This window comes from Mustela erminea, chromosome 6 (genome assembly GCF_009829155.1).
Source record: "Mustela erminea isolate mMusErm1 chromosome 6, mMusErm1.Pri, whole genome shotgun sequence".
NCBI lineage: Eukaryota > Metazoa > Chordata > Mammalia > Carnivora > Mustelidae > Mustela > Mustela erminea.
This window is the reverse complement of record NC_045619.1, coordinates 15,645,762-15,669,012: the sequence shown is the minus strand read 5'-3', so window position 1 is coordinate 15,669,012 and position 23,251 is coordinate 15,645,762. Positions and strand designations below refer to the sequence as shown.

The 23,251-nt window shown below is 42.6% G+C and overlaps 1 protein-coding gene across 4 annotated transcripts in view; it reads left to right on the top strand.

Moving 5' to 3' along the window:
• The first annotated feature begins 10,251 nt into the window (after positions 1-10,251).
• The window catches only part of TCP11L2 (t-complex 11 like 2), a 41,795-nt gene continuing 28,795 nt past the window's right edge, over positions 10,252-23,251 (top strand). The window contains exons 1-3 of one of the 4 annotated variants that reach the window (XM_032346513.1): positions 10,252-10,400; positions 19,492-19,683; positions 22,064-22,199. In XM_032346513.1, the coding sequence (XP_032202404.1) occupies positions 19,527-19,683; positions 22,064-22,199 (293 nt within the window). In that variant the 5' untranslated portion in view covers positions 10,252-10,400; positions 19,492-19,526. Of the gene's footprint in view, positions 10,401-10,935; positions 11,141-13,153; positions 13,208-19,491; positions 19,684-22,063; positions 22,200-23,251 lie in introns of those variants that run through there. The other 3 variants (XM_032346512.1, XM_032346511.1, XM_032346514.1) reach the window with 3 other exon arrangements.

Below are 23,251 nucleotides of genomic sequence, written 5' to 3'. Positions count from 1 at the left end.
TCTGATCCCTCTGATTAACTTGACTATATCCTGGTTTTCAAGCAACACAAAAAGAAGAAAAGAACAGTTACATTTAAAGTTTATCAGAGTTAATTTTCCTCCTAATCACTGATCTCTCATCAACTAGCTTTCTGCCCTCCCAACCGATATTTAGAAGTTTTGCCTCCAAGGTCATGTTATCGATCAGTCTGCACGCACTGAGAGCACGCTATGTGACAGGCGTTGTGTAAAAGAATATAGATTAATGTAAAGATAGATTATTGTCTGACGGAGGGCTTGGGGCAAACGTCAACATCACTTACTGCGGGCTTCGGTGCACAGCAGAAGTACCTCCTGTTCTCTTAGCATCTGCAGAGAGGTGTTCTTGGATGGGGGCAGAGCTGAATGTGATTCAGAGCTTTGCTTCAGAAGAGGAAAGTCCACCCTTGTTCTTACGGAGCAAGCATGGCAATGACCTTGCCCAGAAGAAACACCAGATTGTTGGCCATGGTCACCAGGCAGTCTGCAAGTCGGAGGTGGCTGTTGAGAGGAACATGGAAAAACACTAGCAGCCCAGCTAGACCTAAGGGGCTCGTGAATTTGGGTACAACCTGTCCTGCTGGTGGAAAAGACCACGTCAAATCTCAGTCGGTTCAGCCAGGCAAAGTGGGATGAGCTTCCTACTTCCACACTTGGACCTTCAGACTGTTTGTCTCCATAGTTGTGAAGATGAATTGGACATAGTCCCTAAACACAAGAAACTCCCGGTCTAAAACGAGGGAATTTCATGGAATCAAATAATTATGGGGCATGTGTGATGGATACATGCTTTTTTTTTTTTTTTTTTAAGATTTTTATTTATTTATTTGACAGAAAGAAACACAGCAAGAGACGGGACAGGGGGAGTGGGAGAGGGAGAAGCAGGCTTCCCGCTGAGCAAGGACCTCCCCGATGTGGGGCTCTATCCCAGGACCCCAAGATCATGACCTGAGCCGAAGGCAGACACTTAATGACTGAGCCACCCAGGCATCCCAGATGGATACATGCTTTAAAAGCTTGCCTGAACTCTGTTTTTCTATCTACTGGTGCTTAGCAGAATTCTTGGGTGAAAATATTCCTCAAGGATCTTGTTTTCTTCATGGAAGTAGCATAAATGCCCCCAAAGGACCTTGAACCATGCAAAAGAATAGAGTAGGCCACAGATAAGAGACCCACGATCGGTGGCATGTAAATTCTGATAAAATTTATCTGTGAGGTGAAACTCACTCAGGGCACTGGCCCTCTACGCCAAGCTTATTTTTTCAGTTCTGGGCCCCTGAGAAAATCTCTCAGCACTGTCTACCTATCTAGAAGATGCATTGAACTCCTCACCTCATGTAGCAGGAATGATGAGCCTCCCAGTCTTCTAGGGGCCTCAAAGTGAGCCATTTCCTGCCATTTTTGAAAATCGTAAGAACACCACTGAATAGTTTAAACCAACCCAGATTTTTGGCTAAGCAGTGACAAGTTTCTTTCACGTCTGTTAGGTTAACCTTAACCATAATTTTTCACAGTAAATGTAACCCAAATACTGTATTTATGAACTTGCATCTAATTGATTGAGTTAACTTTTTATCCCTGTCTCTCCTTGGATGCCACTTTCTCTGGGAAGCATTACCTGGTCCTCGGGTCCTCATGGCAGGCTTCTCCATGGTAGCTCAGATTGACCTCTATTTGTGAAGGGATAATTGCCACAAAGTGAAGTATGTGACTCTATAACATAGAACAAACTCAGGTTTTCCAAAGTATTCATTTTATTATTAAAGGGGGGAGTTGGTAAAACGATAAAGCCAATTTACAAGAGCATTTGAGCAACTGAGGTTTATATAGCTCATCACAAAGGCATTTTTTTTTTTTTAAATCTTAGAATAAGATGACTGGGTTAGTTACAAAGTTGGCTAATGTCTCACAGGGCGATGAACAGTAAACCGTCAGGGTTATCTTTTCTATGGAACAGAATTCATTGTATTTGTATTGGTAATAGATGAGAATCATCTGTGTTGTTCTCAGTTTTCAATATATGAATATCTACCTTTCCAAAATAGTAAAATATCTGAATCAGTACTAAATAGGAAGTCCAACGAGGGTAGAGAGTCCTAGAGAATCAGTTAATCCTTGAATGGGTCTGCCACCCCAAGGCACTACACAGCACTACACTGAAAAGACATCCAGCAATCCCTTGTGCCTCTTTTTAAGCTTTTGAACAATGTTTAATAATAAATAATTTCTATAATAAACAAAAGCAATAAAACAATTGCTAGGCTTTACTGAGCATTGGCTGTGTCAGGCACATACATTTTCCCATGTGTGTAATACTAAGAAGCAGGTATCCCTTCTCGCCTGCTTTATGGATGAAACTGAGGGTTAGCCAAATTCACCTGCCTCAATCACTCAACTCTCGACAACGCAGGCATTAGAATCCTGATCTGCCTGTTTGACTCTGTATCTCCACCTTTTTTTTTTTTTTTAAGAATTTATTTATTTATTTGACAGAGAGAGATCACAAGTAGGCAGAGAGGCAGGCAGAGAGAGAGAGGAGGAAGCAGGCTCCCCGCTGAGCAGAGAGCCCGACTTGGGACTCACTCGATCCCAGGACCCTGAGATCATGACCTGAGTCGAAGGCAGTGTGGCTTAACCCACTGAGCCACCCAGGCGCCCCTGTATCTCCACTTTTAACCACTCATAGCATTTGTCACGTAGTAGTAAAATAGCCCATTTCTTTGCCTCTCTTCTCATTGGACTGTGATTTCCACAAAAGGGCAAAGGTCATGGTTTCCTGTTCATTGATATTTTCTTTGCCTCTGATATCCAGCATATAATAAGCATTCAATAAATTTCTTAAAGTTAAATTGAACATGAGGGGTCTGGGTGGCTCAGTCAGTTAAGCGTCCGACTCTTGATTTCGACTCAGGTCATGCTATCAGGGTGGTGAGATGGATCCCTGAGTCAGGCCCTGTGCTCGTCACTGAGTCTGCTTAAGGCTCTCTCCCGCTCTCCTTCTGCCCCTCCCCAATTGTGTGCAAGCTCGCTAGCTCTCTCTCTCTCTCTCAAACAAATTCTGAAAAATTAAATGGCACACATAAAAGTAGAGAATCAGATTCCAATTCTACTGCATCTTTTATTAGCCCTCTCACCCTTCTCTTATGATTAAAATACCAGTTATGGTCCTTATTTTCACCTTTTATTTTCATTGGTAACAATGTTCAGAACAATGGTGAGGGTGAAGTGTTTAGCTAATAGAGTCTTTATTCATTTACAGACCTGTTTATAAAATAAGCATGCGAGACTCTGCACTAGGCATTGTAAGAGTGACTCCCCTGCTAATATGTAGCTTTATGAAATAGAATCCTGGGGTATTTCTTGAGTGCACCAGTTAGCAAATATCAATCTAGAATGTAGTTCTCCCAATCAAATGCCATCAAACATAACTTTTAAACATACAGATAAGCCTTGCTTACCCTTAATGAAATTTACCATACTTGTCACCTGGTTCTTTCTCCACTTGCTCAGAGATCCTTTCTCTTCTCTTCCCCTGTTCTATTGTGTGTCTTCAGGGAGGACTGAACCCTGGATACTACATTTCCCAGCTTCCCTTGCTAACTGGCTTCAGGCTGGGTTTGGCTAATGGGTGGCCCTAGAGGGAGACAGGATGATAGGAAGAGGGGAGAAGCCCCCACTCCACGCCCTCCATTTCCTCCCCTGAGACCACAACCACCACACCTTGAAAAAAAACTCTTCAGTGGTGGCTTATCTCCCCTAGGGTTCTATCTTCTTCTCCTCAGTGCCTCCTTCTGTGGTCTCTCCTCTCACAGGATAGTCCTGACTCTGCTCTGCTCTTGTCCCTTTGTTCCTTTAGCTCTAGGGATGGAAGTCGCTTCCCATTGATTCTATAATCTGGGTTATTTCACCATCCTAGAAGAGGACTTTGAGCTCTTCCTGTGTATAATAGTTTCTGCCTATTGAATTTCCTCAACTGAACTAACTGGAACAGACTCTCATTTTTCTTTTCCTTTCTTTTCTTTCTTTTTTTGTTAAGATTTTATTTATTTATTTGACAGAGAGCCCGCAAGTAGGCAGAGAGGCAGGTAGAGAGAGAAGGGGGGAAGCAGGCTACCCGCCGAGAGAGAGCCTGATGCAGGGCTTGATCCCAGGACCCTGAGATCATGACCCAAGCCGAAGGCAGAGGCTTAACCCATTGAGTTACCCAGGCACCGAACTCTCATTTTCTTGAATGGATCCTGACTTACTGGTCTAATGAGTAGAGAACAGCAATATTAACATTGATATGTAAATATTGGCTAATCTATTAGATTCACTCATTAGCTGAGTAAATGGCTCCTGTGCCAGCAACTTTGCGGATTCAAATTTGTTCCTTGACTTATATTAAGTTATCACATGTCACAGACCTCAAACTTGCTCAGGACCAATTGAAACAGTATTACATCAGTAAATAACAAAGAGTATAATAAGAGTGGCCACAGTTAACTGATCTATACAACACACCTGGCACTCTACTCAACTCCTTATACATATTATCTTTTAATTCTCCTGTGGGGTATTTGTTCTAGTCAGGATGCCTAGTGGCAAATAATAAACACCTCTTTTGAGTAGACACACCAACTGCTCGTGGGTAGTTCATGGAATTTAGATGAAGGCTGAGAAACCAGGCTTAGGAAAGAACTGAACGAAGTCACCCATACCACAGGAGTGGTATGCCATGGGCATGATCTGTTAAGGACAGCCATTTGGGAAGCTGGGCCACCAAAATAACAAATGGCCCCCACAACACCATGATCCCCATTTTATACCTGTGACAACGATAAAGGCAGATGTATAATGAGAGATAGAACATGGTTACAAGCCCTCTCGTCTGCCTGAATCCATAGCACACCTTCTTTCCAACACACTACATTTGCTTTTTATATATGGTTAGTTTGTACCTTAATTGGTCTGCTCTTTGAAAGTTTTGATATATATAAACTTGTAAATTTTTTTAGAATTTTTAACTTACAAATATAACCACAGTAGCTTCCTTTTAATAAAGAATTCAGTGGAGCATTAATATTAAAATGTACACAATAATGTTGTACTCAGCTTTTTAGGATTTGATGATTAGATACATGCAGGTGAACTTGTAACATAAACAAAGTCATGGCCATGAATGCCTCTCAGGAAATTGGCCAGACATGCCTCATAATTATATAAGCAGCAGAAGTTGCTTTTTGTTTGTTTGTTTGTTTGTTTCTCTGACTGCTTCATGTGTCTATACGAGAGAAACATAAACAGCTTCATATTTTAGTAGAGCTGACAGCAACCCATTCCCCTTGCTTTCTGGAAGACATGGGCACCCTTTTGGAGTAATGGAATGTGATGTGCTTATAAATACTTTAGCACTTAGTTGATATGATGTTGGTATGCTTGTTGACAGGTTGTTATGGAAATTAGATAAGTATGCCACCAAAGGATAATACGTTGCATGTGACACCACGTGCGTGTGTGCCTGTGTGTGTGTGTGTGTGTGCACATGCGCACGTGTGTTTATAGAGTAGTCATGAAATGAGTTCTGGTTTCTATACTTGACCTGCTAATTCAGTGAGTCACTGGACATCACTTTGGTCAGTCATAAACCCTCAGTGCCCTGACACAATTCCTTCCACTAGAACACACAGGAGCTCAGGTAAAAGCCACTGTGCACACATCTGAATGTTCAGGGCTCTCAATTTTTCATCCTCAAAAGGTAGTATAATTATCTAGACTCATACCGCTTTGGGAAAGAATGCCTGTCCAGTTTATCATCAAAAGAAGAAAACCCTTAGAGGTCACATACTGGGGCACAACGTGTATTTTATTTTATTTTTTATTTTTTTTAAAGATTTCATTTATTTATTTGACAGACAGAGATCACAAGCAGGTAGAGAAGGAAGAAGAGAGAGAGAGGAGGAAGCAGGCTCCCCACCAAGCAGAGAACCCAATGCAGGGCTCAATCCCAGAACCCTGAGATCATGACCTGAGTGGAAGGCAGAGGCTTTACCCCACTGAGCCACCCAGGTGCCACAGCAGGTATTTGAATTGAATATAAACTCCATGTACTTGGATTGTCTAAGAATTGGACTTGAAGGAAACAACCTAAAAAGTGGTGATTTTTACTTGTACTGCGGAAATAATTTTGAAATACTGTAGTGAGGGATCTTTTGCAAATCTATTCTTTTGTATAGTTTGTAGGAAAAGTTTCATTTGTTACCATGAGTTTAAAAATATGAATAAAAAGAAGATGGGAAAGCTATTTAATATGTAGGGTTAATAGTCTACCACACTAAGGTATATTTAAGAGGACATACAATGATAAGAGTAGTACCATTGTATGGCAGTGTGAATTACAGAGTAATATATGAATGAATACATTCTCAATGGAAAAGAAATAAGCCACTGATAGGTATACAGAATCAATCAGGAACATCTCCCAATCTACCTCCAAAACTGTTTGGAGGGTCACTTTTTAGTCCATTTCTATGTATTTTATAAATACAAAATACACATATGCTCTCTCTCATGCAAGCCCTCCCTTAAGCAGAAATGGTATCACCCAATGATCTATAATTGTTCTATAACTCATGTTTTTGTGTTAAACAGTCTATCTGAGGAGTCACATTTCTTAAACCTTTCCTTTATGTCTTGGGTTTTGCCTCTCATTCTAAAGTTCTCACTTTAGAAGAATACAAAAGTATTCTTTTTGTACCCCACTGGGTATTCCAATGGATTTTTAAAGTGAGGGCATAAATGTTCATCCATGGTTGGATGGACTCGGCAGGCATTTAGAACATGACCATCCGCTGGACCAGAGGGCGGGTAAAGACAGTGGCTGTTTTGATCAGGGTTCTGAGCCAACACCTCTTTGGTTTCTCACAGGTGCTCCTTAGAGCTTCGCCTCTCCTTGGCCCCTCCCACTTCCTGCCCAGCCTCGTCTTCCCTCCTGGTCATCACTCTCTTTGCTTTCCAAGGGACAACAGTGGTTTCCAGGTAAGTGGAGGGGGCCCATGGAGGTTGAAGGGGAATCGGTGGGTTCTAAAAACATTTTTCCTCTTAGTGTGTGAGGAGAGTGGGCCTGGGTCTGTATCCGGATGTGAGGGTACAGGCAACTGAAATGAGAAGTAACCTCCAATTTTATGCTAATTCAGTTCAGAGAAGTCAGGGGAGGAAACTGTTTCTTGTGCTCTGGAAATTTGATCAAGCATCAACATTTTGATAAATGGTCAAAACTGGTCAATGATCTAAATCTCCTTTATCTTCAAGACCAAAAGGAAAGGGATGACAAAAGTTGATGAGAAGTTATGGTCAAATATTGAACATTTAGTTACCAGTTGCCTAGTTTATATTAGCCAATATTTTTTCTACTTTCTATTGCCTTTCCCCCCAACCCTTAATGCTGTTTAGCCCTTCCTAGCACCTTAAGATGATCAGGGGAGAGAAAAAGATGCTATTCCGTGCAATCAATTTTTCTACTATAGTGGAATCATATCTTATGTGAGGGATTAACTTCCAAAGGGAGAAAGTAAGGTCAAAATCACAGGCAGTCAAAATTATCTTAAAAATGGGGCATCTGGGTGGCTCAGTGGGTTAAGCCTCTGCCTTTGGCTCAGGTCATGATCTCAGGGTCCTGGGATCAAGCCCACCCGCATCGGGCTCTCTGCTCAGAGGGGAGCCTGTTTCCCCCTCTCTCTGCCTGCCTCTCTGCCTACTTGTGATCTCTCTCTCTCTCTGTCAAATAAATAAATAAAATCTTTTAAAAATTATCTTAAGAAGGTCCTTTGGTGGTCCATAAGACCTGGGATATACTCAGTTTTGGTTTTTTGTTTGTTTGTTTTTGACTGTGACATTGAAATAGGTATGTTTCTTCAACTGAGTGCTAGATAAAATAATTGATTTGAACAGGTGAAGGGAAAATAAGTATCTTTAAACTCTAGACTGATGTTCTGTGTGTTGAGATCAGGACCAGCTACATAATTTGCAAGGTGCAGTGCAAAATGAAAATGTTGGCTCCTCACTGAAAAATTATGAAGAATTTCAGGATAGCAGCAGCAGAGCATTAAACTGAATGTAGGGCTTTCCAAGCATGGGGCCTTGTGCACCTGCTCAGTCTGCATACCCATGAAGCCAGCCCTTCATACATACCAAGAAGCTTGGAATGTAATGAGAAGCTTGGAATCTGAGATCAACTCAGAAGAGAAGCCTCACAACGCCCACAGAGGGAACAGAGGGCAAAATCATTGCCAGTGTTTAAATTATTCTGTTGTGCTCCCTGCACCCTGTCCCATCTGAGGACATGTAGTTGAATTTATATTGTGTTAAATCAGCACAAGATGCAGCCCCACTAGATAAGTCAAATGGTTGAGAGGTTGCAAATCTATACTCCAATTACATTAGGGGATCTTCTGATTTTTTTCAAAGACTCATTACAATTTAAAACTCAGATTTATGGTCTGTAAAAAGAAAATAAGCATTTCTATTTCTTTACCTTGCAATAATTTTGATCAGCCTTCATCATATACGTGACAAAGGCAATAGAACTAAGACTGTTGTGTAATTTATAATAAACAAGCTGCATTACTGTGAATTTCCTAAGTGATTCAAAAAGGAAATTTAGAAAAATTAGATGTGAAAATAAAAAGCTTACTAGAGAGATTGCCTTTTAGAGATTTTTCCCAGAAGGTCCTGAACTTATTCTAAGCAAGGAGGATTTTATTCTATGACTGCCTGAGCTCTCTGAGCAAGAATGTGACACAAGGCTTTTTTTTTTTTTTTTTAAGGGAACTGCCTAATATTTTATAGTACTATATTTTTTTCAAAGTGGGTTTTTATATACAAGCCAGACTGAGGGCAGCTGGTCAGGTAATTGACCAGAAGGTTTCCAGATAGCAAGTTATTTAATATCAAAGTAACAACAGGTTGTGTTTCCGGGATATTTTCTCTCCCCTGTGTGGGTCTCTGATGTTACCTCACTTCCTCCACCTTAAGGTTCTCACCCCAGCACATGCTGAAACTTGACTCATTTGCTTTGACCAAAAAAAAAAAAAAGCTTCCTTGTGGTTTTGAGAGTTACATATTTGAGCTTTGAAATAAGTGCCATGACTAAGGTCAGGTCACTGGTCATCCAGGTAGACTGGACAACTTTCCTGACTCATGCTCACCTGTTTCAACTTATGTAATCACACAAAAACAATCCTTAACAAGTGCCTATAAAGCCAACAAAAAGAAGCAAAGCTGCAATGTGTCATTGTCACAGTGTCCAAAACTTGGGGGGATATTTTTGGTTAATCCTTCTATTGTGGAGTTTTTAGGGTGGTGATGGCAGTTGTTCAGTGGTGGTTGTTATTTGGCAAGAATTGAAATTGGAGGCTTCTGTTACCCTGACTGCTGATTCCAACAAAAAATAGAAACAAGGGCATGCTCATAGGAAAGAACGAATGGGTGGCAACAGCATTTATTCCCTAATTTCTTTGTTTGTATCAAGTTGTATATTTTAGAAGTGAGGAGAGTGTAGCATAGGGAGACACAAACACAAATTTAGAAAGATCAGCAGCCAGGTTTGTTCAGAGTGATTTACCTGATAGTTTCAGTAACTAACACTGACTAGTGTTTACTGTATACAGTCGTAAACACTTCGGACGATTTATCCCATTCCATCCTCACCAAAATCCAATGAGATAATCATCACTGGTTATCCATTGACCAAGATCTGATGGGTAATTAATGTCAGAGACAGGATTGAACCCCAGACCAGTCCGTGTTGTAACACTGAATTATCCCAGCTAGGATAAGTGGCTTTCTGTCCTTTAAAATGTTGCCTATCTGGTTTTTTCTAGAACCAGTTTTGCCTCCACAATTCAGACACGGTTTCAGCACGAAGTAGAAATACTTCAGCCTATACAAAATTCACTGGCATTCCTGCATGAAACTTTCTTCCAAATAATGCCAACTTACAGAAGATACAGCGGTTTTTATGTGAGCTGTTGGGGGAATGGTGTTTTTGTTCATCCTGAAAGCACACCCGCAAGAGCAGACGAGCAGCCACCCTGGGGCTGCTTATTTACATTAACCAATGTCGAAACTTCTCGGGTAGAGAGGCGCTGCCCAGAACCCTAGAGGAAGTGAGATGTTTTATCTTTTGAGTGCACACGAAGTTTACAGTTTAAGTCTTTAGAGAGCCTGGGAGGGTGTGACTCCCAGGAACTAATCTTTCAGTCCAGCCATATGCAAATCTGGGCCGGTGTTTATGTGGAGGTGCAGACAGAAACGTAGGTGACAAGGTTGGTTGCTGACGCGCGTGGGAACGCACCTGCCCTGTTGTCGGTTGGGCTGTGAGTGTCTGTGCGGACGCCGTGATGGTGAGTACCCAGTTTGGATCGCCCGCTTACATGAGGGATGCTCGAGTAGTAGAAGTTCCACTCGCAACCGGGGAGCTAGTACCATTATCCACGCTGGGCCGCCCTCCGGAAGCCCAAGCCCGCCCCGCGCTGCACAAGAACAGCCACCAGTGGTTCCGCGCGCAGCCTCGCCCCGCCCCCAGCACCCCCGCCCCACCCCGGCCTAGACCCCTCCCCCGTACTCGGCTCCGCCCCCCAGTGCTGACAGCTCCGCCTCCAACGCCGGGCGCTCCCAGCGGCTCGGCTGCCCCAGTTCCGTAAACACTTTTCTCCCCGCCCCTAGCAGTCCCGGGACCGCACCACTCGAAGACCGCGGGGGGGACGGATTCCTCTCGCATGCAGAACACCGTCAATTCAAGCTCTTCTCGCCTCTTTCATCTGAACATGAGTAAACCTGATCTCGACTAGGCCAAATATGTCCGAGCTCTGCGATCGGATCCGAAGTGACCTGTATTTCCCCCCTCCCTCGGCCCGTCCTCCCCTGCTCGCCGGTTCCACTGCTCCGCGGTGGCTGTCTCCTCAGAATCCCTCCCGGCCCTTTAAATACCGCGTGGGGCGGGGGGGGGAGACCCGGAGGTTGGGGGTTGTTGGGCTGGTGAGTTTTCGAGGTGTTTTTGCGGTGCTCGGTGAGGGGACACCCAGAGACCCCTGACCCAGGTTCCCTAAGTCGCCTTTCTCCGCCTGTCTCTGCGCCGGACCCGGTGCGTATCCATCCGGGGGAGGGGGTCGCCAGCCTGAGGTGACGGGCCCGGGTCAGTGGACCAGGACATCTAGCCCCAGGGCAGCCCGAGGGCCTCCCCCGACCCACCTCGGAACTCTGTCCTGGGACTCCGGTGCCAGGGGCGTTAAAGCCCCGCTACTTGCTCCCCCAACCCCTTGTTTGACCTCGAACCGCCGTCCCGCGTGGGTGCGGGGCGCGGGCACCGAGTGGCCGCGGCGGGTGTCAGCTCGGCCGCGGGCTTTGGGCCCCGGAGGCGGCGGGGTCGCGGCCGCTTGGCCGCTGTTTACATCCTGCTGGACCCGTGCCAGCGACAGTGCAGCGAAAGGCTTCCCACCATCCGGGCCCCGGGAGGGGGCCCCCTCTCTCGCCTGCGACCCCCGGCCCGGCGCGGGTGGGCAAGCCGAACCGCGGTGGGGGCGGGCGCGGCCCGAAGCGTGTGTTTGGGGTTTGTTGCCGGGGTTTCCCTGGCACTCGGCTGGGCCTCCGCCGTCCCCTCCCCCAAGGGTTTGTTATGGCAGGAAACGTGCTGTTGGAGGGGAGGGGCTGCCCGAGTGTGTGGGGTGTGTGTGTGCAGACTCTGGTGCCTACCCCCGAGCGGACTGTCTGAGGGAGGAGGCGGGAGATGCCAGTCAGGCCCAGGGCTCGAACCTCTGGCCTCTCGCGGATGGCCTGCGCTTCCCAAAACCGCGCCTCTGGATGGCACCACGGGGTGGTAACAGCGCTGATTTGGCACGTGGACGAACAGGGTACTGCGTTTTCTCTAGTACTGGGGGGAAGAAAAAACTTCATTAAACAAGCGATTTCACAATGATATAAAGTTTCCTTTTAAAATAAATGTATTTAAATGCAAAAATCTAGCCAAGATAGAAGTGATTGATAAATTAGGGTATAGATGAGGAGGGAGATGTGGAAACAGACAGGAAAAGTGGTATGCAAATGACTGAAGTTTGGAAATAATTGTCTTAGGTGGTTGTCCTGTTACTTTAACCTTGAGAAACCAGACAAGTTGTCCTTGTCCCCAGTGGGCCCCTCAGCCCTCAAGATCCTTGTGGTCCCATGGCTTCCAGCCCAGCCAGAGACCCTGCTCTTTGCCACCTGCCGATCAGAATGAGGTTAGGGCAGTGGTTCCACTTTAGTTGGCTCCTTGCCCACCTTGTTCTCTTGCCTCCAGGGATTTCATACATCACTCTGGCAGCCCGTGGAGGCTGCCTCACTTGAAGTGGCCCAGGGCTGAAGATACTCAGTCATGTGTGGAAGCAGCTTCGGTGCCATTTTGTGGGGGGTTGAGGTCCCCAGGAGGAATCACTGGTATTAAACAGGCCAGGCAGGGGTGGGAGGAGAAGCATTTCCAAGTGTGAAAAGTGCCTAGAAATCCTTTTCCCTGATGCTGTAATGTTATGTGTTCCATGAACATCTGTTTTCTTAGACAATGACTGGCTTGTTGGCTTTTATCTAGCTCTTTGTTGGCTCTAATTTGATGAAGACCGGTATTCTCTAGCAGAATGGAGCAGAACCTCTCTCTGCTCTGTGGTTTATACCTTGCTGCATATGAATAACTTTCTAGCACTGCTGTTTGGGACTGGTTCTAAAGCAACATTTTGCAGAAGACGGAGCTTTTCCACACCATCTGCAATTTTTTTCTTCAGAGCCAAGTCTTATTCCTCTGACTCCTTACCCTTTACTACACATATGTGAATGCTTGTTTTTGCATATGACCTTGATCGGGTCTTCAAGGATGACATCCACTAGGTAGCTCTTGAAATTTCTCATTTCCACGACTCAGCCTTAACTGGTTGGGCTCCATTCCTTGTCCAGAGCACTGCTGGAAAATCTAAATAGTGCACCTCAAAATGTTTTTGATATCAGTTGTAAGGAGTTAAGACTTCTGATAATATGTGGGTTTTAACTAAGGATTTTGCAGTGCTTAAAGAATGGCTCTCGATAAAGGATTCTCATTTACTGTACTGGGGTGGTTCAGAATTATTTTGGACAATAGACTCTTTCAGTGATGCCCTTCACGGTATAGCACTTGAGCAGCCACCCCGGGGTAAGGTCAGCTTGTTACCACATATGCAAGTATCCACGTGGTGTTGTGTAGATCGATTTGGCAGACTGAGAGTGGAAAGAATGAGCAGCAGGCCAAATTTTCTCCAGCCATCCTAGAGTGGTAGAAAGCATGGGCTATAGGAATCCATGGCCTGGCTTTCAGTTGTGCTTCTGCCACTGCTGTGAACCCTAGGACAAGTAATTTAATTTCTCTAAGCCTCAGGTTCTTTTCTGTATCATGCAGATAATAGCAATACCTCAGCTAACAAGATTATAATAAAGATTCAAAGAGATTAAAACACTTAAAGCACTTATGGGGGCTGAGATATAATAAGCACACAGTAACTCTTAGCTCTGATTGTTATTATTTACTATCAATGAGCATAAGAAAGTGGAAAGACACAATGTAAACATTTCTTTAAGCTCTGGAGCTCTGAGTCTTTGCTAGTTTGAATTATAGGCACTGGGAATTGGAAAGAGGAGACATAGCCCTTCCTGTAAGCAGTTTAAAATGTAGTGGGGAGGCAGATATATAAACAACAACTATAGCACTTTAAGTGACTGCATAATGGAAATATGAGCAATGTGAGTGAGGCAGGAGAGAAGGAAACCCCAAGTTGTAATATGAATAGGAGTGTAGCTTAATTTGTTCTTCAGCAAGACTCCTCCTCTATCCTAGGAAGTGTTCTCAGCTCTATATGTCTAATTTAGATGGAGTGAGGATATCAGGGAATGTCACTTTGAAGTTGTAATATTTAATATTTAATTAATATTTAATTTAATATTTAATTTTAAAACTGAATGACAATAAGGAGTCCATCCAATAGAGATCAGGGAAACATGCTGGGGGACAGACTAGCAGGTGCAAGTGCTCCAAAGTAGGAAGTTTGGCATATCTGAAGAACCTGAAGGAAGCCATTGTGTCTGTAGCAGGAAGGGTTAGGGAGAGAGTGATATGGGATGGTGTGTATAGGCAGAGGCCAAATCCCAGAGGAATATAAACCAGCCAGGAAACTTCTTAAGAAAAGGGAAACCACCTGGAGATGAACTCTTAGAAGGGATGATTTATTGTGCCTCTTCTGAAGGGCTCTGGCCTATTTCCTGTTTTTATTCTCCATACACTGTTCAAGAAGAACACTGGGTCAAGCCAGACTGTCTAGAACTTTTGTAATAGAGCAGTATCTAAGCTAGTCCAGCAGTGGGGACAGTCAAAATCTAAAAATTGCTGGAGCCCAGACTGTTCTGAATTAGACTTGAAGTTTTGGTTCAGTACTTCTCTTTTAATCTTTTGCTTGGAAATAATTTCAAACTTAAAGAAAAGGTTGTAGGAACACTACAAAGAACTCCTTGTTGTCTACCTTTTACTCATATTCACCTGTTAACTTTTTGCTCCATATCTTTACTGTTTTCTCTTTTGGTCACTAAATTAGTCAAGAGAAAGTTGCATACATCATGGCCCTTTATTCCTAAATATGTAGTCACAGTACACTTATCAAAGTTAGTAAATTTAACATTGTAATATAGAAAGTAGATTCAAGTTTGTACCAGTGCTGTCAATTGATCCAATAATAGCGTTTTTTTCCCCCTTTGGTATCGGACTCAGTCAGGGATCATCTGTTGCACTCAGTTATCATCTCTTTTCATATGCAACATGTCCTCAGCCATTCCTTGTTTTTATGACATTGACATGTTTGGAAATCATAATTTCTTTCAGTATGAATAAAATAATAGTTGACAGTTTGTCAAGCACTTACTGGGAATGTAAGTACTTGATATAGACTATTTCACTTAATCTCCACAACATTTTTATGAAGGAGATACTATTATTAGCTCCATTTTACAGATGGCTAAATTCCCTCTCTCCAGTCAGTAGATACCAAGAGTCAGGATCAAAAGCCCAGTCCACTTGATTCCAGAGCCAGTGTTCTTCCTGCTTCATGGACATGTACATTGTCTCTGGTGGGTCTTTCTAATCCTGAACCTGTGCTGGACCGTTTGCAGATGAGTGTGCTATGGAAAGGAAATAAAGAAGTGAAGTTGGGAGTGTGGACCCAGGCTAAGGAGTCAACTAGCAAATTAAAAACCCGTCTTCCTTCTGTCTGTCCCTTTAGATCCCTCTACTTGTTTCCTCTTCTCTAAAATGGCAGTGGTTGTATTGCCATTCATTCAACCATAAATGTTTAAGTGTCAGCTGCATCTCAGTCATTGGTCTTGGAAGGAATTATATAATACTGAACTTATTAAATGAGAAAGAATAGAATGTAAAATGTGATTATTCTCCTTGATGGTGACCCACTGTAGTGTTGGAGGCTTTGCTTGGAGTTATCCACTGTTTTCACCTTTGACTTTACCTTTGGCGAGTAGTAAATCCTCCAGGTAGAGTGAGATGTGGTGTTTTTGAAAATTTGTGTGGTTTGCTTGTGATTGGCAGTGGTGAAAGTTAAGTAGGTCTAAGTTTGTCAGTATGAGAAGCATTACCTTCCTTAAAGGAATAGACTGGTTTTGTTATCACTATTCTAAGAGAGAATCCAAAATAGTTTTTAAAGCCATATAATTACCCTCAATGCCTTTTGAGTCAAGTAGCTTTGTCCCCAGATGACTTATATGGAAACCCGAGACCAAGAAAAGCAAGAACAGATGTGAAGGAACTTGCAGAAGACCATTTGCACTGGGATGGGGCGTTTGCTTTCAGCTTTATTATCTCAGATAAGTGCAAGAGTTCTGTTGTAAGTTAACTAACAGCTTGTTTATCTGTAGGGGAACATACTTGTATCATCTTGGGATAAAACAGTTCTCCCCTCTAGAGTTTTTAATGCTTGAAATGATAATAACAAGAAAAATGCAAATAATACTAATAATAGCAATCATTTATATCCTGTTTTCTCTGTCAGACACACTGTTCCAAGCACTCTACGTGTATTGACTAAATGAAGTTCCACACCAACCCATGCATTAGGTGTCATTAGTATGCCTAGAGGAGGAAAGAGGCAATTTCCTTATAGAATAATAATGGACATTTGGGCTTCAAAGGAAAGTTCCTCCTTGGATGCATTAAAGCCCAGTTGTGCTATGGAGCCTTTTACCATCCAAACAAGAGGGTCTGAACATTAAGAAGCTTTCACATTTTCTGTTGCATTCCCTGTGCCAGAAACTACTTCCAGTGAACTGTTGGAAGGAAGCATAGTTGCACATTATTAAGTATGTCTGCCATGAGCACATTTAATTTCAGAATTTCTGGTGAAGCCTCATGGAACTCTGGGTTTATAGAATTTTGGCATTTCCTAGCTGAAAGGAACCTTATAGCTGGCCCAGCTGCTCAGAAAAATGAGGTGAGGAGAGCCATTGTGGTGTGCATAAAGTCGCACAGCAAATTAATGACAGATTCAAGCCTCAGAGTCTAGCCTTCTAACTCCTAACCTACATCTTTTTATTTTTAAATCTTTGTACTTTGCTGCCTTGTTAAACACAATTAAGGAGCCTACAAAGTGTGCTGTTCAGCTGGAGTAGAAAAATGAAATGGACAGTTATGACTATTAACCTATTTCATAAATTCTAATGGATGAAAGCTTTTATTCACCTTTACTTGGAAAAACAGCCAAAGTGAAGAAAAATTAAGAGCAGAGCTTACAGAGCACTTGTTATGGTGGAATGACTGAAAAAAAAATATGGAAACAAAGTTCAAGATTTTCAAATAGGAGTGTTACCAGGGTCAGGGAGTGTTGAGTCTTAAACCTAATAAAGTGCGTTTAGGTGGTAGGTTCTCTCTTCCCGTGCTTTAACTTTAGCAGTACCAGGCCTTAAGTGTGTAGTGGTATCAGTTTGCGAATGTTCTGGTCGAAGCTGTACCAAATGGGATTCAATGATTCCGATTCAGCTGACACTGAATGAATATTGTCACGTACTTGACACTGGCAATGGACAAGACACATTCCCTGCCTTATTAAGGATAGTCAGAAGTAGCCATGGAAAGAAAATAACTGTACAAGGGATGCAGCTCCATGGTGGAGATATAGGGCATGTGCTGCAGATGTACAGAGAAGAGTGTCATTCACTCTGGTCGAGGAGCAAAGGCTTCCTGAGGAAGGTAGCATTTTCAAGAAGTGCTATCAGTGAGACAGAAAATGGTGGCAAAGAGAGAGAAGAATGTAGAGGGAAGGACAAGTATTCCATTTGGGATTGGGGTTTGGTGGAAGTGAAAGAGATCAAGCAGACCCTTTTCTTCTGTTCTCTATTCCCTTCCCCCCAGCAGGTGGGAGTTAAAGCTCAAGTAGAACCTAGTTTGTATGTGGTGAAGGAGGTGACTCCCATTGGAGTCTCAAGGATTAAGGGCTATTTCATAGCCTGTGCTGGTGGTGGTTGGCCTTGGGAGTCCAGGACAAGGCAGACTTCTCTACCTGGTAGGTTCCTGGCGGCTTCTCTGGATTCCTTGCAGAGGCAAGGAGTTAGTGGTCTTCTGTTTGTGAAAGAGGTGGGCCTGGAAAGGATGCACTTGTACAATTGGCAGGACTAAAGGTTGATTAGGTGAGGCCAGGGGCAAATGCCCTTGGGCACTGACCTTAAATTAAAGTCCCTCTGAGGTTCATCCTTATCTTTGTTACCACCCAACTGATACAAAATGGCAACATTTATCTCAACAAGACTAGAATCGCCCATAGGCCCATCCTGCCTCTCCTTTCTCATGCTTCCCCAGCCATGCCTTGTTTCCGCTTTTCACATGTGCTAGCCTCTGGCACATACAGTTGTAGGTATCTAGACTTGAGAGCCCTGCAAGTAGGGCCCTATCTCCTTTGTTCACTGTTCTCTTTTTCCTGGTACTGCTGCATAGTAGGCACTCAGTAAATACAAAAGGAACCACTGAAGAAACTGCACAGGATTTCCAGGCATACTATGCACAGCTGTGTTTTCAAGTTTTTGTAGCTTTAAAAGCTCTGTATACCTCACCGCATGGGCTGGTTTAAAGAGACTCAGTGAACCCTTACTATCATTATTGTCTATTCAGGACTCGAGGGGTCTTCTTCCTTGGGCCCTGGTTCCCCTTAGTGTCGGCTAATACCCTACGTGTCAGAGCCAGCTCCCTCCTGGGCCTTGCTAAGGCTCCAGGGCTCAGGGTGGAGCATCCTATGTGCCTAGGATCTCCTTTCTAGGGGGTGAGTGGGCCCAAGTGCTCTGCTCTTACCTGGAAGGCAATCTGATGTCCCAGATACAATACTGGACATAGAGTCAAGGGGCTGGTTTTATGGCACGGTAAGTCCCCTTGTCCCTCAGAGTCTGTCTCCTTCATCCATGAATCAGGTTCTTTGGTGCCTGTTTGTTCATCGGGTAGTAGTGGGTACCGAGTCAGCTGTCAAGTGCAAACCTAGTGTCAGGCTTTACACTTTGTATCATGGCAGTTCACAGGAAAATGGAGATAAACCTGAAAACTTGCCAGCCAGAGATGTTAGTTAGTCTTCTCCTTTCTCCAGGAGGCTCATCAGGAACTAAAGGGGCTGATTTAAAAAGTAGTTTATTGGGCGCCTGGGTGGCTCAGTGGGTTAAGCCGCTGCCTTCAGCTCAGGTCACGATCTCAGAGTCCTGGGATCGAGTCCCGCATCGGGCTCTCTGCTCAGCAGAGAGCCTGCTTCCCTCTCTCTCTCTCTGCCTGCCTCTCCATCTACTTGTGATTTCTCTCTGTCAAATAAATAAATTAAAAAAATCTTTAAAAAAAATAAAAAAAAAGTAGTTTATTTAAAACAAAGCCATAGGAATAATAATAATAATAATAATAGCTAATATTTGAGTACTATGCACTTTAATAAGATTAATCCCATTTAATCTTCAAGCAACCCTCTTAAGTTTAGTCTTTCAGCCGGGTTTTACTCAAGAGGTAGGTGGCTTAGTGGCTTTCCCAAAGTCACATGGCAAAAGACAGTATGAGCTTCTAACCTAGGCCGTCAGGCCTCAAGGCCCTACCCTCTTAACTCTTGCCTTCCATGTTTTAGAAACCCAGGGAGAGACTGTGTGTCTTCTGCACATTTTTAAAGGATCTGTTATTGCTGAGAGCTGTTCCACAGTCCCATTATGTATGTCCTGAGTAAGTTCACACTTAGGCTTCTGGAGTCTCATTTCTGGAAGGCAGTCTTGAAGGCCTGGTAATAGCCTGGCTGCTATGGGAAAGATGTGGTTCTCTTCTGGGGACATTCCAACACTGTGACTCATGTGAGCCAAGCTGTCTACACTGGAAGAAGCATCTGTGATGCCAGTGGAAGTACCACAGAGCCTTGACGCCGGGTGTGTTTTTCTCTGCAGGCACTATCTCTTTGCCCACACTCGAGTGACACAAAATGCCCTTCAATGGTGAAAAGCAGCATGTAGGCGAAGACCAGCCAAGAGATTCAGACTCTTCCCGGTTTTCCGAAAGCATGGCTTCACTCAGTGACTATGAGTGCTCAAGGCAGAGCTTTACAAGCGACTCTTCCAGCAAATCCAGCTCTCCTGCTTGTAAGCTGACAGGGGAGCAGGGGTTGTGGGGGGCGGGGGAGGGGGTGTTGGTTCTAGACATGTGTTTTAGATAAAACTCATAAATGAATGAGAGCAAAGTAGAGACTTTCCCTCCTTTCTAGATGTACCGTAGTACTGCTGCAAAGGCAGGATTAAGTAACCATTAAAGTTTACAACCTGCCCATTTTTATTTTCATTACTGTCTCTGATCTGCTTTGGTTTGACTATAAATCAGGTCCCTAAACCCCACCTGTCTTTTCTCTGGAGTAGTGGAAAGCCACTCCCTCTTGAGATCACTTGTTGGGCCACATTCAAGGATAAGTTCAAACTGGTCTTTTCTGATAATTGCCGATTTACATGGAAGGAAACTTGCCCCAATTCAAGGGTCAGGCAGGAAGTGAAATAATCTAAAGGGTTTCCTGCTGATTTCAAAACCTGTTGTGCAAATCTCCCCACAAAAGTGCTCAGGAGGGGAATTACTACACCAGGGCTGTGAGAAAGAGTTAAAAAGGTGGCCATAGTGAGGGAGTTGTCTTTTCCCTTGTTTGTGTATGGAAACTAGAGGTGTGTAAAGCAAGTGTGTTTTGTTGTTGTTGTTGTTGTTGTTGTTGTTTTAGCTTTTTAATTGACATTTTGCATAGGAAATACAGCACCTTAAAAAGACAAAACAAATGCAGAAAGAAGCAACGAATGTCTCATATAATCAAATGCCCATGTCAAAAACATTTGTTTATTTGTGTTTATTTTAAATTTATACAATCTCATTTTTAAAATTTTGGAAAGTATGTAAGTATAGAGAAAATTTATTTTGTCCATACTATCACCCAAAGATGACAGCTGGTGGTGCTTTGTCATACTCATTCTTCACATAGACATATGTGTGTATATATGTGTAGACACTTTTCACTTAGAATTTTAACTAAAACATGGGGCGCCTGGGTGGCTCAGTCTTTTAAGCAGCCAACTCTTGATTTCAACTCATGATCTCAGGATCCTGGAATCAAGCTCCACATTGGGCTCCATGCTCAGCAGGGTGTCTGGTTCTGGATTCTCTTTCTACCTCTGCTTCCTGCCCAAATAAGTAAATATTTTTAAAAAGAATTATAACTAAAATATTTACCATGTTATAATATACTTTTAATACATGAAAACTACTTCAGTAAATGACTGCACCATGAATTTAACCATTGACATTGGACATTGGTCATTGAGTTAATTTTCCTCTTTTTTTTTTTTTCTGTTACAAATGATGCTTTATGAACATCTTGGTGCATTGAGCCTTTCCAGGAATTCCTTTGGATATAATTGGATTATTGGACCCAAGTATACAGACATTTTTAAAAAAGAATCTTAATGGGACAAAGAATTGAGAAAAGAATTTACTAGTAGCCACTTAGCTTTTTATGCTTTTTCTCACTCTTTATATTATGTATTAGGCTGATGCCTCTAACAGAGTACAGTCATCCTAAAGAGGGGTTTTCCTAATTCCGTGTATCACCATTTTTCCAAACTCTTCCTCCCCTTCCTCCTCCACATGGTCTTCCTCTTCCTCCTTCCCCTCTGCTTCTTTGAAAAATTATTTTAGGTAGCAAAATATTGCCAGTTAGTACTGTTGTTTGAGGCAATGATTTTCAATTTATTGAAGTTAAGAGTTCCAATAGTCATTTTTAAAAGACATGGTTTATTAGAATAATCTTTAGAAGTAAGTAGAATAATTCTTTATGTACTACTTCCTACTTAGATTATCCAGTTTACCAGATTAGTTTTATTTTAAGTATCTACATTTATGAAGTTCTTACTTTGTTCTTCTTTACTTAAATTATCTTATTTAATTACCTAAACTCAGCCCTGAGGAGGTAATTATGCCTTAGTGAAGTCAAATGATATCTACCAATTGGCAAAAGTTGGAATCAAACCTAAACATTATGCTATACTGCCTATACTTTTAGAAGTTATAGTTTTAAAAAATCAGTTACTTCATCTTGAGTCTGTTTAAGTTAATGAGTTAATGAATTAGAGAATAAAAGTAGTCTTATCAAATTCCTGCATAGTATATGTAATAAATGCAGTTATCAATAGGTACTAAAATATGAGGTGATTTAATAAAAGAAAGTAACTTATAATAGCTTATACTAATAAAATAGTCTGGAAGACATTTGAGAATTTATTATCAATATAATAACTGAAACTATCAAAGAAGTTCTTGAATTTTTGAAGTCTTAAGTAGTAAGCAGGAAATCTACCCAGTTTCGTATGTATGCTTCTTATTTCTAAAACCCTGAACATATATGTTAGAATAACTTAAACTCCATCTGCATCAGGTTTCGTAGGATGACAGCTTTTCCTCCATGACATGAACTGTGTTTTGTTTTTGTTTCAGCAACAAGCCCTCCCAGAGTTGTAACATTTGACAAAGTGATGGCGGCAGCAAGGAACTTATCAAACATGACACTTGTTCATGAAATTGCCGTAAATGAGAGCTTTCAACTGAAACAAGACGCTCTCCCCGAGAACAGGTAACCCGGAGGCATTTGTTCTGTGTAAACTGAGCTGCAGAGTCTCATACATACACATATGTTTACATTGATTCCTAGAAGTCTTGTGTAACAGCTACTGGGAGCAAATACTGGTTAGTTCTCTAATAAGGTCTTATACTTGTTTTTAAAACTATTCCTCAAGGGTATATGTTACCCATAATTCTTAGAACTCAGCTGCTATTTCACTTCCTGAGAGAAGCTTTTCCTGACATTCCTGAGCATACTAGATTACATTAAATCCCCTTCCTAAAGACTCCTATTACCCTCTTACCTCCTTTTTGTTAAGAAGACTTATAATTTTATGTTCAGTGTCTGTCTTTCCATGTGACCAAAACACCATAATGGAGGAACTATGTCTGTATTGTTTGCTGCTCTATCCCCATTGCCTAGCAGAATGCCTGACATTTAGTACATGCTCAAGAAATGTTTGCAGATAGACTTCTTAAAAACTGATATTCAGGTTGTGAAAGATAAATAAATTAGTGGAACTGCCAAAGTGCTAAGAATAGGTGATCCAGAAGCATCTGGAGGTAGGAATCATAACTACAGAGGGACCCCGGTTAACTTCACACACACCCCCAACCCAAGGACCTCTAGTTAGAGCCATGCCCTTATACCCTACATCAGCCTCTCTAACTTCAGTGGATCATAAATCCCTTGGGACAAAGAGGAAAAAAGGCTGGAGGCCATAAGATATACCACAGATATATCATCTTTATAGGCAAGGTTAGCTCACGAATAATGGCATTAAATCTTCAACCTGACAGTGTCATTTATAAATCCAGAGGCAGGGGTGCCTGGGTGGCTTAGTGGGTTAAAGCCTCTGCCTTCGGCTCAGGTCATGATCCCAGAGTCCTGGGATTGAGCCCCGCATTGGGCTCTCTGCTCAGCAGGGAGCCTGCTTCCTCCTCTCTCTCTGCCTACTTGTGATCTCTGTCTGTCAAATAAATAAATAAAATCTTTAAAAAATAAATAAATAAATCCAGAGGCATTTCCTCTATCAATTAAGACAACATATAATATTTGATTCT